At 29.9% G+C, this 16,691-nt stretch overlaps 7 protein-coding genes across 7 annotated transcripts; 2 read left to right on the top strand and 5 right to left on the bottom strand.

Moving 5' to 3' along the window:
* Positions 1-5,138: 5,138 nt before the first annotated feature.
* On the bottom strand, positions 5,139-5,690 carry GO595_003975 (rho-related GTP-binding protein RhoA-D-like; the record flags this gene model as incomplete). Its single annotated transcript, XM_067917054.1, has 1 exon — positions 5,139-5,690. One exon carries the CDS (start codon positions 5,688-5,690, stop codon positions 5,139-5,141), a length of 552 nt encoding a protein of 183 aa, XP_067775870.1.
* A 449-nt stretch (positions 5,691-6,139) lies between these two features.
* Positions 6,140-6,817, top strand: GO595_003976 (C2 domain containing protein; the record flags this gene model as incomplete). Its single annotated transcript, XM_067917056.1, has 1 exon — positions 6,140-6,817. One exon carries the CDS (start codon positions 6,140-6,142, stop codon positions 6,815-6,817), a length of 678 nt encoding a protein of 225 aa, XP_067775871.1.
* Positions 6,818-7,011: 194 nt separating this feature from the next.
* Positions 7,012-7,530, bottom strand: GO595_003977 (Actin-related protein 2/3 complex subunit 4; the record flags this gene model as incomplete). Its single annotated transcript, XM_067917057.1, has 1 exon — positions 7,012-7,530. The coding sequence occupies one exon, from the start codon at positions 7,528-7,530 to the stop codon at positions 7,012-7,014; it is 519 nt and encodes a 172-aa protein (XP_067775872.1).
* A 1,296-nt stretch (positions 7,531-8,826) lies between these two features.
* GO595_003978 (F-box-like/WD repeat-containing protein TBL1XR1) lies at positions 8,827-9,942 on the bottom strand (the record flags this gene model as incomplete). The annotated part of the gene is made up of 1 exon (XM_067917058.1): positions 8,827-9,942. The coding sequence occupies one exon, from the start codon at positions 9,940-9,942 to the stop codon at positions 8,827-8,829; it is 1,116 nt and encodes a 371-aa protein (XP_067775873.1).
* Positions 9,943-10,280: 338 nt separating this feature from the next.
* On the top strand, positions 10,281-11,177 carry GO595_003979 (uncharacterized protein; the record flags this gene model as incomplete). The annotated part of the gene is made up of 1 exon (XM_067917059.1): positions 10,281-11,177. The coding sequence occupies one exon, from the start codon at positions 10,281-10,283 to the stop codon at positions 11,175-11,177; it is 897 nt and encodes a 298-aa protein (XP_067775874.1).
* A 3,446-nt stretch (positions 11,178-14,623) lies between these two features.
* GO595_003980 (60S ribosomal protein L3) lies at positions 14,624-15,811 on the bottom strand (the record flags this gene model as incomplete). Its single annotated transcript, XM_067917060.1, has 1 exon — positions 14,624-15,811. The coding sequence occupies one exon, from the start codon at positions 15,809-15,811 to the stop codon at positions 14,624-14,626; it is 1,188 nt and encodes a 395-aa protein (XP_067775875.1).
* A 252-nt stretch (positions 15,812-16,063) lies between these two features.
* Positions 16,064-16,675, bottom strand: GO595_003981 (Charged multivesicular body protein 4a; the record flags this gene model as incomplete). The annotated part of the gene is made up of 1 exon (XM_067917061.1): positions 16,064-16,675. The coding sequence occupies one exon, from the start codon at positions 16,673-16,675 to the stop codon at positions 16,064-16,066; it is 612 nt and encodes a 203-aa protein (XP_067775876.1).
* Positions 16,676-16,691: the final 16 nt, after the last annotated feature.

Here is a 16,691-nt window from a genome sequence, read left to right on the forward strand (position 1 = left end):
AACATAATCCACCACTTTCTTTTTATTTTTCTAAAAATAAATAAAATCATTCTTTTACAAACAAACATTCAATGTAACGATAGTGGTTTTTCAGTGCAAACCGACAATTTAGTTACACAATTTTATATCGTTCTTTGGGTCTGAAATCAGCTTCCGGAAGAAATGAAACTTTAGATGGCATTTTATGTGTCAGTCATTTCGTATTTTTCTTTGTCTTCTTTAACTTCTTTAATAAGTTCTTCAAGACGATCTTTTTGACAAAAGTTCGAAGCTATTTGAAACTCAATATCTTTTCGTTCTTGAACAAGTTTATTATGTTCTTTGAGTAATTCTCGATATTCTTCTGAAAGTTTTAAATAATATTGAATCAAGTCAGAACGACTAAGTTTAAAATTCGAACGGAAATTTAGTTTTAATTCTGATGAGTGAGATTTTAATTTGTTGTTTCGATGTTGGCTTTTCTTTCCATTTTGCCATACAGCCATTGAATCAAGTTCTTGCCGAAATTTCCTTTTTTCCATTTCTTCTAAACGGAACGGGGTACCCCATTTTTTGTTGTTTTTCGAAAAACAAATATAGGAAGTCAACTTGCAAACATATACCTAACCAAGCATTTTTGTATAACATTAACAAACATATGAATGTAATAAAATCTTAATAGAGGTACAAAAAATTATTGTTTGAATTTCGGTATATTTTTATTTTATTGTTACAATACTTTACAGCGAATAAAGTATTCAATGTAAAATTTGAAAAGGATAAAACCAGTATTTAATTTAAAAAAAAATGGAATATTTTAGGATTTTCTCAAAATTCTATGTTAAAAATATTTTGAAAAATCAAAGAAAATATTCCAAAAATTTAATTTTATAATTTTGTTTATTAAATTTTTTTTGTTAAAAGCAATCGATCTTGCTAAAATTTCATTATAAGATGCAGGACGACTTTTATATTATTTTTCTAGTGCTTGACCCTTTTTTCCCATTCATAATATTCTGAAGTTTCAAGTTCTATTAAAGTAAAAAAGTTTGTAATGTTAAATATTTCTAGAGAATATATATCTTTCATTTTACCTTATAATCATTTTGGGCATCGCCTAAATGTAGATTATATTCAAGGTAATTAGAACTAAAAAAATCTCTCCCATCAACATTAACTGTATCATGTTTTGATATTACCCGACTTCTAGCATTTTTTAATATATGTAATAAATCTATTATTGGCCAACATTATTTAGAATTCAATCCGAAAAGTGCTGCTTCGAATTTTTGGTTTCGATATATATTCCACCATAATGAAAATGCTTTTTTTTTGCCATTTATTATACCAGAATATCCAACTGATGATTTAAATTTTGTTCTAAATTCATGTTTATTCAAATATATTAATAAATAAATATATATATATATATTAATAAAGTGCGAAAATTTAACCAATATCTATTTAAAGAATTAACCAACATAACATTTATATTGACACTGGTTTGGTATGTTAGAATCTTCGAGAATTCATCATATCTTTTAAAATTATGTAAAAAAACAAAAAACACGTGGTAAATTACGCATTAAGAGACCGTTTATTTATTGACTTGTTTTACTGTCACTTTTCATGTTCTTATAGAATATGACCTCATAGTTATTAATCAAATATTTTCAAATCAAATAATTTATTTATATTTATTAAATCGAATAAATTATTTTCTAAAAAATTCATGTTTATTTTGGTAAATTCCAATAACAGAAATACATCAGAAAGAAAAATACATTATGATGGTTAAAACATGGATAAAAAATTCGATTTTGTGGTTTTAAAAAGCTTCCTGATTATCTAATGTTTTCCATCATCGAAGTTAATGCTAAAATCTCATGAGGAGAATTTATTACCCAAAAAAGACATCTGGAAATTAATTTCGTGCTCATCTTTGTAAAAATCTACTACACAAATAAACCACAATGAAGAGTGTTATGTATATATCCCCCGCACCCAAATTTAAAGAAAATAAATATACAAATACATGGAAAAACCATATAAAGCTGTCTGAGCTTGGCCCCATAGTAAATCAAATGTAGATAACAGTTGATAAATTTTATTATGAAATCAAATTTGATTTTCAAGAGGTTATCAAAATTAATTAAGATTATTAAAATGGATAATTTTTGAATTTAAAACACAATGTTTATTAAAGATTTATTCGAAAAAATATAAATGTACTTCGAAGTCTCTTGTTATAATATCTTATTAAAATTATTAGAAATTAGAAGAATTTTCGATCCAGACATCGATAGGTTCATCCTTTCAAATCTGGAAGCGCCATTCATCACATCCAGAAAAAATTCATATCTAAAAACTATTACTGACCCAGCTGCTGAGACAAGATCTTGTCATGATCTGATCAATGAACTCGAAGAACATGAAGAAACAAGCTTCATTAAAAGAAAAAAAAATAATTTCCTGTTCATCATTGATAAAGACTTTGACAGGGCAGAAGTTTCAAATTCTTTACAAAACCCTGCTGAATACCACCGAAAACACAAAATAGATGTTAGTAATCGATGGGATTAATCAAATGAATGCAATAGATATTGCGATGTTATCATTTTATGAATGGGGGCTAATGGAAGAAGAAACAGTGTCTACAGAAAACATAGCTCATTTTAGAATTGAATGTTGGGGAAAAGCCGAAAAAAGTTATTAAATAGTAAAAAAGGTTTAATTATACTATTAATAATATACTTAGAGTTAAATTTTTTACCATCTTTCATTAGATCAACTATAAAGAATTAATCATTATTCCATAAAATAGTTACCATATATTCTATCGTGTCAATTATTTATATATAATTCCAGATAAATTTTCTCTTGATAGTAGTGATTACATATGCTTGTGATCATATGATGAGAAAAACCATGATTCATTACCGGTTATGATTAAATGACAGATATTTCTATTGTTGACATTTAATATATCAAGAAGCTTGGTTGCTTTTCAAATTTTCTTCTTTCATTTCAGATGTCAATTCATATAAAATCACTCTTAAATTATAATAATGTAAGTTCAATTTATTGACGTGATCATTTATGGTGTATCATGGTATTGATGAGGCTTCGTCTAATGTATATGTTGAATGAAATGATTCTATTTCGAGTGCAGCCAAAATTTTTGAATCAATGAAATCAAGTACTGGTATTCCTGGACTCTAAATATTCGTTATTTCAGATCTCCCTAATTTAAATTGATGCAGCCAAAATTTTATGGTATTAATATTTAGTGCATCTTGGTGATGAACATCATCTAACTCTTGTATAATTCGGCTAAGTTTAAAGCCTTTTCGTTTCATAAAAAATATTACTGCTCTTTTTTCGACCTTCATAAAAATGAAATACGTTATGAACAATGACAATATTACGATTTATTTCTGATATTTTTTCAATATATAAAATATTGGGAGGTATATTATAATGCGATCGGGACTGATTCCGACCTTTTCTTTTAACATAAAGGGCATTCCGGGCTCTTCAGCCCCCTATGTTGGCTCGCTTCGCTCGCTACAGAAATCAAAATGATTTTTGTGAGCCATACAATTCGTTTGAAAATTTGAATGCGCATTCAATTTTGAGAGAAAGGGAAACTTTTTGAGAGTAATGATAGCACTTTTATGCCATCTTTCACGTAAACTTATCAAAAACCTCGTATAACCAGCACAAATCGTTTATATGTTATATTTGGTCGAAGGTTATATAATCGAAAAACGACGGTTATTGTATGGTCGCATGGCAAATTTATATTAATGAACCAATGGTCAGTATTTTCAATTTTGAAATGTTACTTCATCACTTCACTCTTTATGAATACGAAATATTTTTCAGTTACCAAACTTGGAGATTATCTCAAGGAAAAGGATCCAGATGCAACAGCAGTTGCATTTTTCTTTTAGCCCAAAGATGATAAAATGGGCAATTTTACTAATTTTATAATGAAACCAATATAAATGATAATCAAACATAAGAATTTTTCAAGATTTCTATTTTGTTCATATAGAGTTAATAGATTTTTTCAATCAAAGACATATCAAAATATCAATACCAATAACAGAGAACAAAAAGCCTTCAATAACAAATAATATACATTATTCAGAAATTCACTCAATAAAACTCGAAAGCAATTTTGGACAATGGTATCAAACATTTCTCTATGAGTCCAAGAATGATGAAGTTAACAATATTCTCATCTCCCATATGATACCTGATACCCATGAATTCAAATCAGTATTTGATGTCAATTCTATTAACCCCAATAGTTTTAACAATCTAATTTGAATAAAAAACGTTAATCACTTCATTTTTTTTAATGTCTGATGATGATTTTCTTTTTGCATTTGATTTCTATGATGATTATTTTAATAATTTCAACACTTCACCTAATGTCATTGCCCAAAACTATACGAAAAACTCAATTAATGTTACTAATGTTTTTTCTTCATTAACCCCTCGATAGAGCTTTTTGAACGCTTATTATTTCATTGAAAGAATAGTTCCAACTTAACAATCCTGAAAAGATTTCTTCATAACATTAAAATGGTAATCTGGTAATCTATTCATCTCCACATAATTGAATAAATACCGTTTACAATTAATGGAATATGGGTCAGCATATGATCATTCTAGAATTGATACAAAGTGTAACACCTAGAATTAATGCAGAGAGTAACACAAGTAAAAATAACACTCAGTTTGATAGAGAAAACATGTCATCACCGAAAATTTGTTAGAATTTGTGATTTGATGTATGGTGTTTGTAGACTATATTATATTATTAACTGGTCTAATAATAGAAATTAACAGAAAAAAATAAAATGAGGATATCTTAATTCTCTAAATATAAAATTGAGTAACATACACGTAAAAATTTATTTCAATCAATACATGTATTATATATTTAATATATATGTAATATATTTAATATATATTATAAAATATTAATAAACATATTAACAACATCTTCTAGAAATGAAAAAACGATGCAAGCGCTATTGGATTCTTAAAATTAAATTTTCAAACTTATAAAATTATTTACTTTTAACTAAATTTACATATCAAACACACAAATAAATCAAAATTTTAGAAAAAAATATCCATTTTTAAGCAATTGTGCATCCACCACCATTTTTGTTAATTGCGGCAGCAATAGCGAGATCAAAAACGTTTCCAATATTTGTGTTGTTCTTAGCCGAACATGTGATTGTCTTAAATGCTTTCACCTGTTTAGCAACATTGTCAATGTCTTCTTGTGTAATTGCACCATCAGCATTTTTATCCCAAAGATCCGACTTAGTTCCAACAAGAATTACGGCAGCTTTTGGACAATATTCGATAATTTCGAGTTTCCATTTGTCAACTACGTTTTTAAGACTTTCTTTGTTATCAAGTGAAAAACATATCAATACAACATCACATTTTGCATAACTCATTGGGCGTAATCGGTCATATTCTTCTTGTCCTGCTGTATCCCAAAGATGAAGGCAATATGTTTTTCCCTGGAAATTTCTCATTTCATGGTGGTTTTCAAATATTGATGGTTCATAATCTTCTGGAAATGGTTCACCTTTAAAAACAAGCAACATGCTTGTTTTACCGACAGCACCGTCACCAACAGCAACAATTCTAACTGGGATAGAGGATTTTGATGACATTTCAGACCCTTTGTCACTTTTTGTGATAGACAAAACTCTTCATTTTGAATGGTTTATTTTTTAGGGTGGTATAAGAAATATCAAATGAAATTATAAATCCAAATTCTATTGTAAAACATTCCCACTATGAATTTAATTAAATCATTCACATTACTCTTCCAAGTTTTTTATTCAGTAATTTCGATTTTTGAAAAATAATTGGATCATATTTACAATTTCTTTAATATTTACGAATCGCATTTCCTACCAAAAAGTTAAAAACCTAAAACCTTTTCCAACATAAGAAACTAAATTAGACTAAATTAATATGTTTCTTTTGGAGTGCAATTTTATTTTTATTCAAATTCAATTGACGGCCGATTTTTTTTACAACAGCCAAAAAGCGCCTGCGATCGAATCAATTTTTCAAACGAACAGCCTCAGAAATAAACTGATCGGGTGGTTTTTTAATGAATGCAAAAAATTTCGGTTTAACTCAATTAACATCCCCATTTTTATTCTTCATGTACCAATTTCACCTCAGAGTTCTCGAAGCTACTGACATCCCAAGGATGGATGCCAATGCGACTGATGCTTATTGTATCATCACAATTGGTGGTCAAACAAGAAGGACAAGGGTTATCAAGAATTCCATGCATCCAAGATGGAACGAAGATTTCCACTTCGACGTTAATGGTAGCGAAACCCTTCGTATTACCATGAAAGATCAAGATCTGATCAAGGATGACCCAATGTCAACACTTGATGTTCACTTAGGTTCATTCACCCAAGGACGTGTTATTGACCAATGGTATGATATGATCCCTGCACGCCGTGTTAAGAAGGGAGGTCGTCTCCATTTAATTGGTCATCTTGCTCCAAGAGGTGCACAACCATTTGTTGCAGCACCAATGCCACAACCAGGATATCCACAACCAGGAATGCCAATGATGCAACCAGGCTATCCTCAACAACCATATCCACCACAACCTGGATACCCACAACCAGGAATGCCAATGATGCAACCAGGTTATCCACAACAACCATATCCTCCACAACCAGGATATCCACAACAACCATACCCACCACAACCAGGTTATCCACAACAACCATATCCTCCACAACCAGGATATCCACCACGTTATTAAAATCGTTTAAATTCATCAACTTTTTCGATATTTTTATTGTAAATAACTCAAATTTGTCATTTTGTTTGGGGTGCCCTACTTCCAACGATAAAAATTTAGTAAAAATTTTGTTTTATGCAATTTGATTCTCTTTAATGTTTTCATGTTTGAAAATATGTGTTAACAATAAAAAACAAAAAAAGTGAGTTTTGGGTTTAGACCAAAATCTTGAGAAATTCTTCTGCACATTTACGTGCCCTCTTGTTAAGTGTAACTTTCATGTCAGAAATTTCCTTGTCAACATCTTGAAGGAAGGTAATGATGAAATCAATTAACTTGGATAAAATCATTTGTTCAGTATGAATGTTTGTAACCAAGAAAGAAATATCATAGCCTTCAATTGGCTTTCGACGGAGAATACGGAATTGATCCGCACGTTGGCAAAGGAAACGCATGAACATTTTGACCAAAAGGGTATCAACATCATCGAGCTGCTTAACCTTAACTGAAATACGAACGCTATTAATAGAAGTTTCTATAAAAACAGCTTCTATTTCAGATCTTGCGATCATGATTGGGTGTCCGATAACTTCGCGAGAAGATTTTGTTTGTGTTTCAATTTCTGGTTTATTATGACGTTCAACATCTTGTGAAGCAAAGTTACGAAGACAGAGGGCTGATTGAAGAGAGCGGCGGATGGCGTTTAAATATGGTTGAAGAGGGCTTTGTGCCATTTTGGACAAATGTCAGAAACTAATCAAACCGACGCAGTTTCGTTCAAAAGCAAAAAGTGGCAATAAACGTTCGTTTTTATTTGGAGTACGTTTACATGAAGCAATTGCTTGATAAAGTTTAAATCCGAAATAATTTTAATAGTAATTCCTTTAAAAATCTGTTTCTTGTTAAAAAATGTGGAGTTTACAATCTTTATTACACATTATTATGATCGTTTAAAAACTTCAAAATATTTTTAAAAAAAAAAGTTTACCAAATTCGCTTTATTGGAAAAAAAGGTAAGAAACACCAATTTAGATTTTGATGAGAAACATTTTGATGTTGAGCATTTGAATTAATATTGGAAAGGTTGGGGTGAAACTAATTCTTGTTTATATATCTGCCTTTCCTTTTCATTTTGTGCTGTGGTTGTGGTCTGAGGAGGATTTGCGTTTTCTGTAAATCCATAATTTTCAATTATAATGTATGCCAACATGAAAAAGTGCATCATGAGAAAAAGCGCTAAAGCAACAGAAAAGATCAAGTGTGGGTCAAGGCATCCTGCGATAATATGGTCAATATCATCTGTTATTTCGTTAAAAATTTCAATACAATCAGATTCTGATGTGTTAGCATAAGAAATAAAAATCGTAACCAAAGGTCCAATGCTTACGAATGCAGTGATCCAAACCAGAGCTTTCATATTGCGTAAATTTCCACATAAAAAGAGGATAAGAGTTATTAAAGAAAGGAACGTTTCTATTGAAGACATGATTATTTGCATAAAAGCGAAATTGGTGAGATCTATGGATTTATAATACTTATCGAAATTCCTAAATTCTGGTTCAGTAAATAACCATAAAATTCCACACAGAAGAGGAAACACTGTGGATATAAAATATAATGTCGTGATAAGAACTGCTATGGCTTTCGGCTTTGTGCAAGATCCCATCTGACAGTTCAACGTAAACCGCCGGCAATCACAGTAATTTTGATCGGTTTTAACAGAATACAGCTTTTTTTCACATTTTTTTCTGTTGTTTACACATTTTTTGGTTCAAAATTCATCATTCACTGAGTGAAATAGTTTTAGTGGCTCAAATATTTTTTTTTTTTTAGAAGTTAACTTTTATTTTGAGATTAAAGTTAATTATTAATAAATAATGAAACAAAATGCACAGATGAAAAATGTAATTGTTCCACTACTACTTCGACATTTTGTCAAGAAAAATATACCAAATTATTATTAAGTGACTAACTATTTTTATTACGCAGAAAAATAAAAAAGCAAAACAACTTTATACAAAAAATAATAATTAATTTTCCTCTCCAATATAATTTTGGAAAGGTATAATAGCCACAGTTGAATCATCGAATGCAGCCGCTATATAATTGCCATCTTTACTCCATTGTACATCATAAACTTCACTATTCCCAGTGAACATGAGAATTTTTTTACCTTCTGTAACAGATGACACTGTAATTGTAGCATCATTTGAACCGCTTGCAATATATTTTCCATTAGGTGAACAACTAATTGCAAATATTTCATTTTGATGAGCTTGAATTACGTATAAGCATGTGTATTGTATAGTATCCCACAAACGTATAGTACCATCTAATGCTCCTGATACAAGAATAAAATCGTTTTCTGGTACCCATTTGAGGGCTGATACTGCTTTTTCATGACCATTTAAAACAACGCTATCATTATTGTTTTGGCTACGCCATAACTTAATTGTTTTATCTTCGCTAGCTGATGCCAAGCATGTACGACTTGGATTAAATGATACTACAGAAACTGGTGCTTTATGTCCTGTTAATACCACAAAGCCGGTATTTCCGATTGTACAGACGCCTATGGTATGGTCTGCTGATGCTGTTATAAAGCACTTGTCATCCTTCCACGTAACGTCTAAGATGGTGTCCTTGTGGAAGTCAAACGATTGAAGCTTTGAAAAAGTGGAAGTGTCCCAAACTATGGCCTTGTGGTCAGCGCCCGCAGTGACGAGAAGGGTACCAGATGGGTTGAATTGAACCGAAAAGATGTTGTTGTTATGATCAGATAAGGTGGCTATACGTGAACCAGTATTAGAAAAAATATGGACTTGCGCATCGAGGGTACCTGCTGCTATGTAATGACCACTTACATCCCAATCAATACAACTGACACCAGAATCGGATGATTGAATGTCTGGTTTCCCAATAACTTCATGACGTGTTGAAATACCATCTTTGATGTTCCACAAAATAACAGTTGAATCCTCACTTGCTGTGGCAAGTTGGTCATTGACTGGTGACCATCTACAACAAAAAACAGATGATCGATGACTTGCTAAAATGCAAGCAACTTCTGGTGATAATTGAATTTTTTGTTCGTTTATATGCATGAGAACTTTCCCTTCGGGCTCTGGAGTGGTTTCTGGAAACATTTCCTCTAATTTTTTTATTTCTGTAAAAATGTCTGAATTTGGATCAATACGTCCATGATTAATTGATTTTTCGATTTTCATATACTTAATACTGTTCTGTAAAATTTTTACAAGCGCTCCTGGACAAATTTGGTCTTGAGGAATATTTGTAGATTGAACTAATGATTCTGTGCCAAAAAGAAAAGCGGCATGATGAAATCCGTTTTCTTTTAGGTAATTCCAGACAAGAAAATTTACCTCGTCAAGAGTTACAGACATAATTACTTGATTTGACCAACGGTTATAAGAAAAACGGTCTTATAAATTTATGGGGTGTCCTGAATCCGTTTGTAGCATAAATGGGAGAAAAATCTTTTGTTGGGCTTCTTCCTTCATTTAAAGACTTTAAAGCACAAACAGAATCGATGTTTTATATTGAAACATTCCCGGGATTAACAATCCAGCACATTCATAAATTTAATTCTATTTTTCAATTGTCGAATAACATAAAAATTGGTTCATTCAAAGTATCTATTGGTAGAGATGTATATGGAGGTAGTTATCCAATTTTCCAATCAAACAAAATTTTTGTTCCAAATTTAGCTATCAACATTTTAAATAGAGCTCAAATCAATGCTATTTACACCAAAGACAATCTCCTTCTAAATGGTGCAGTTGCTCTTTCTCCATTTTTTATTACCCAAGGTCGTTTTATCACAGATGGATCTAATTTTCAAGGTATGTTGGAGCTTAACTTACAACAGCCTTACTCAAACATAACAGCGTCAGGAGTTTATGACAAAGAGAAATGGGTTCGATTTCAAGAAGCCACAGCAATTTTTGGAAATACAAGGTTTGCATTTGGTGGTAAAGTCACCTCTACAGAAGACCAAAAATATCTCTATGAAGCTCTTATTCATGCTCAGTTAACAAAATCCATTATTCACCTTTCTTTAAATTATTGTGACAAATGGATTGCTAACTTATCCATAGTGAAACAATCTGATCCAGCGATCAGATTCGGCTTGGACACATCTGTTAGCTCAAAAAAGGAATTTTCGTTGAATTTGTCATCTCATGTGCAACTTAAGAAAACCGCTGTTCATTCTGTTGTTTCGTCTAAACTCGCAATAACGACAATCTTTTCAAGGCAGATCACTCCTAATATTGGTTTTGATGTTTCTGTGACAGTACAACATTTGACACATGATTATGATCTTGGATTCTCATTTACACTTGATACATCCAAAAAATAAATAAATATACAAAATGAAATTGTTTTATTTAATTTTTAGAAATAAAATCGTTGAGCAATGATACAATATTAGTACGACCATTTCGTGATGCTAACATAAGTGCTGTATTTTATAATTTAAATTGTTTCCGAATATTATTTTGAGACATTACATTATTAAAATAAACATAAAACAAAATAAAAAAATATTTTTATCATTAACATTAATTTTTTCATGCTTAAGAAGCATTTTGACTATTTCTATATAACCTTTTTCAGATGCAATCATTAATGGTGTGTTAAATAATTTTTATAATTTCCAAATATTTTTTGGAAATTGAAAATTTTGGAATAAAATATTAAATAAAATTTATATATTTCTTTTATATTAACATCTGTACCTTTTTGCTCTAAAAGTAATTTAACTATTTCTGTATATCCTTTTAAAGATGCAATGGTAAGTGCAGACTCATAAAATTTAATTAATTTCCAAAAACTATTTTGATATATAAAATCTAAACAAAGTAAAAATATATCTTTAACATTTATATCAATTTCATTCTTATTTAGAAGCAATTTAACTATTTCTTTATTATTATATCTTGATGCATTAATTAGTGCAGTTGAGAATAATTCAAATAATTATTAAATATTATTTACAAATATTAAATTATAAAAATAAATTTTAAAGAAAAAAAACAAAGATTTTGCGCATTGATTTCAATTCCTTCTTGTTCAAGAAGTAATTTAACTACTTCTGTATGACCATTTTGCGATGCTAAAATAAGTGCTGTTTGAAATATTTTAAATAGTTTCTATGTGTCATTTTGGAATATCAAAATAAAGATAAAAACTATAAATAAATAGAATAAATATTTTTAGCATTGATATCAATTTCTTTGCGTTCAAGAAGCAATTTAATTATATTCAAGTGACCACTTTTAGCAGCTAAAATAAGTGCTGTGTTAAATATTATTAATGATTTTCAAGATTTTTCCAGAAACATTCAATTAATACAATAAACATTAAATAAAACATTTAAAATATTCTTTTCATTAACATTAACATCATTATTTCTAAGTAACAATTTGATTATTTCGAGTAGATTTTTTTCAGATGCTTCAATAAGTGCTGTATTAAATATTTTGAATAATTTCCAAATATTATTTCGAAAATGAAAATCAAAAATATCAATTTTAAATATAATAATTATACATCTTTAGCATTTACATCGATTTCTTTATGATCAAGAAGTAATTTGACTATATTTAAGTGATTATTTCGAGATGCAATCATTAGTGCTGTTTCAAATAATATAAATAATTCCCAAATAATATTTTGAAACATTAAATTTATGATGTAAATTCTAAATTAAACAAATATATATTTTTGTCATTAATATCAATTTCTTCTTTTTGTATAAGCAATTTAACAATTTCTATGTAATTTTTCTTAGATGCTGTTATAAGTGCCGTTTCATATAATTTAAATGATTTCCTAATATTTTTTTGTATTTAAAAATCGATAAAACAAACATTAAATAAAATAAATATATATTTTTAGCATTAATACCAATACCCTCTTTTTGTAGAAGCAATTTAACAATTTCTTTATGACCATTTTGAGATGCAAATATAATTGCTGTATTAAATGATCTAATTAATTTCCATATATTATTTTAAAACAATAAAATATTAAAATATATATCGAATAAAACAAATCCACATTTTTTTTATTGAAATCAATTTCATTTTTCGTTAGAAGTAATTTAACTATTTCGGTGTAACCTTTTTCAGATGCCATCATAAGAGCTGTTCTAAATATTGAAAATGATTTCCAAATATTATTTTGAAATAGAAAAATATATAAAGAAATTGCAAACAGAATAAATAAATGGTTTCAATATTGACATCAATTCCTTTTTGTTCAAGAAGTAATTTAACTATTTCACTACAATTATTTTTACTTGCTAATATAAGTGCTGTTTCTAATAATTTGCTTAAACTTTGAAAACGAATAAAAAACATGGAATTATTAAAATAAATATGAAACAATAAAAATTAATATTATAAAAATTAATATTAATGTTCTTTTGTTCAAGAATATATTTTACTAAATCAGAATTCCTTGACTTGATTGATTTTAATAAGATATCATTGGGTCTTTGATATTTTCGAAGAAAATATTTAACGAGATATAAGTTACCAAATTTTGCAGTTTTATTAATTATTTTCTTGGTAATTTCTATTCCTTGTTCTTCTAAATATAAAAGAATTTCATAATTTCCACTATTAATACATACATATTCCAATTTATCATAATCGATAATTTCGGATTTTACTAATTTATTTTCATAAAGATATTTAAAGATATCATTTCGATGAAATTTAATTGCAGTTTCATATGATTCATAAAATGACAAATGATTTTGTTCACATAAATGAATGATTTCAAGATTTCCACCTGCAATTGCATATCTACAAATGTCGAAAAATCTAAAATCATTTAGCATCAAATATTTAAAACATTTCGTTGAACCAAAAAACGCTGCATAACTAATCAATGAAACATAATTATTTACATATGAACATCTTTCATAAAGTGATGGAACAATTTTTTGCTCAAAATCAAAGTTTGTTTGTGATGTTATTTCTTGAAGTTTTTCAACTTCATCATTTCGAATTATTTTTGCAATATCATTTGGATTATGTCCTTCTTTAATTAATTGCTTATGAAGTTCAAAATCATTCTTTGATAGTTCTTCATAATTTTCTAAAAATCCTTTTGCTCTTATATCATTACAATATATTTTATTATGCTTTTCTGTTTGATAATGCGCAAAATATTTCGAATAAACTGATTCTGGATAAATCGTTTTAGTAATTCTTTTATCAATTAAATTCTGTTCAATCATTTTTTCTATTAAATAATATGATTCTTGTGATCCAATATTTAATATATATTTAACAAAATATTCAATAATTTTAGGATTATTTTGATTGTTTTCTTCTTCTTTGGTTTGAATTAATTCTAAATAACTTATATATGTCACTTGGATTGATTCGTGACACAAAAGCAAAATAAATTAAATTACTTAGGACAAAATTAAACGAATATGAAATATATGAATCAAATAATTTCATTGTTTGATCTACAGATAAATTCAAATTTTCTTGAGTTAAATTAAATATAATTTTCTGAAGCGATGTAAGTATTTCTATATCATTATAATGTTCTTCACATGCAAAATCACTTTTAGGTGACACAGAATTAATATTTTGCATGAAGAAATAAATTGAATACCGACGTAAATCATTCAATATTTACATTTCATTTACAACAAAAGTTTTCTCCTTTAAAGCAAATAAAATCGAATTCTTTCAGCTAAATTTGCGTTGAAATACATTTCTTTGTATGGAGCAAATACAATTGCGAAATAAAAAAATCGAAATTAATAATTTGAGCACTTTACTCTTTCTTTTGTTCAGCAGCGACCTTTGAGAGCTTAAGCTTTCCGAGGAACTTGTTACGTTCTTCCTTGGTTTGGAATCTTCCATGACCGAACTTGGATGCAGTATCGATCCATTTGAGGTTGATATCTTCAGTAGCGATTCTCTTTGTGTTAGCGTTGATGGTCTTTCTGAGTGTGATAGTTCTCTTTACAGCACCGCAAACAGATCCTTTGATCATAACGAAATCATTTGTGATATTACCATAATGAGCGAAACCACCCATTGGGTTGATTGACTTCTTGGAGATATCGTATTCAGTTGAACCACTTTCATCAAGTTTTCCGCCTTCGACGAGTTGGAGCTTGTAGATTCTCTTGTTCATTTCGGTTCTGTGGTGGAAACCATTGTTACCAGCGCGTGCAATGGTCCAAAGGACTCTCATTGGATGCCATGGGCCAATACAGGCGACCTTCCTACGACCACGATGTGTCTTCTTCTGAAGACGCTTGCCACCAAAACGATGGATAACACCTTCCCATCCACGGCCTTTGCCAACGGAGATGAGATCGATTTGTTCACCTTCGGCGAAAACATTTCCGACATTGATTGTCTTTTCGAGAAGTTTGACGGCATAGTCAACTTTTGCAGCAACATCGCCACCGTTGATTTGGATTTCGATGAGTTCGGCTTTGCGGGAACCAAGTTTGACAAGTTTTGGTTGGGTATGAGCGATAACACGAACAACTGAGGATTGTTCCTTAATGTCTTGGATACGCTTCTTCATGTCATCAGCCTTCTTGTCGAGTTTTCCGAAGGCCTTCTTTTGCTTGGATTGAGCCCAATTCTTATAATAGCAACGCTTCATTTCTTCACCAACAAAGCTGGCCCAGGCAGTTGTAACTGGTTTGAGACCATGAACTGTTTCCTTGTAACCGATAAGACCAACAACAACCATTGGTGGTGTTTCGATGAGTGTAACTGGTTCAACAGCTTCTTTCTTGTTAAGACGGGATCCTGCACGAACAACTTCACGAACAACGTGTGTCATACCAGCTTTGTAACCAAGGAATGCTTGAAGTTGTGGTGGCTTGGATTGATCATCCTTTGGCCATGACCTTATTCTTCCGCGAACATGAGAGGCGCGACCGCGAGGGAGGAAACCAAGAGAACCACGACGTGGAGCACTGTACTTACGATGTGACATTGCCCAAAAAGGCAGGACCAAAACCGTCAAACCGCCGAAACCGTTTATCACTAAATTTTTTTTTCGATTTCTTCGTGTTTTATCCAATGATTTGATTAATTTTTTATTTCAGTGTAAAAGCATTTAAACATGCTTTGTGACGAAATATCTCTGATTAAAAAATTCAACTTTTGGAACATTTCACAATTTTTAATAATTTATAACAAAAAAGAAAATATTCATAATCTTTTAAAATATCGATAAGCATGTTGATTAAACAAAATTACCCATTAATTGTTCAAGTTGTTCTTCATCATCATCAGCTTGTACTGTTTGTGGTGTTTCGTGAACTGTTGTAGTTGTAGCCGTTGGTTGAGTTGTTTCTTCTTCGCCCATTAATGCTTCAAGCTCTGCATCGAGCTCATCCTCATCCATATCGCCGACTGGCTTTGTAAGCAAGCTATTGACTTCATCCAAATTATCGTTCATATCTTGAATATCATCCATTATGTCTTCAATTTTATCAATATCTACTTCTCCAAATTGCCTTTTCATTGTTTCCGAGGTTTGCATATAAGTCTTAAAAACATTTGAAGTCGTTTGCATTTCCTGTACTTTAATCTTTTGTTGTTCAAGATTAAAAGACATTGCTGAAACATTATCACGACTTTTTTCAATAAGCTTCTTACGCCTCATACATTCCAAAGCCCTTTTCTTGTTATTTTTTTTCATAAATTCTCTCGCTTTCTTTTCTTCTCCAAGGATTTGTTTATCATAATATTCTTCTTTTTTGTGGAGATCCTCTATGGTTTTATTAATGTTATCTAATGTATCTTGTGGTGTTGGAGCTGTGGTTTTTTTCTTCTTACCAAAAAGATATGCCATTGATTTAAAAGATAAT

This window comes from Histomonas meleagridis (assembly GCF_020186115.1).
Source record: "Histomonas meleagridis strain 2922-C6/04-10x chromosome Unknown contig_24, whole genome shotgun sequence".
Taxonomy (NCBI): Eukaryota; Parabasalia; order Tritrichomonadida; family Dientamoebidae; genus Histomonas; species Histomonas meleagridis.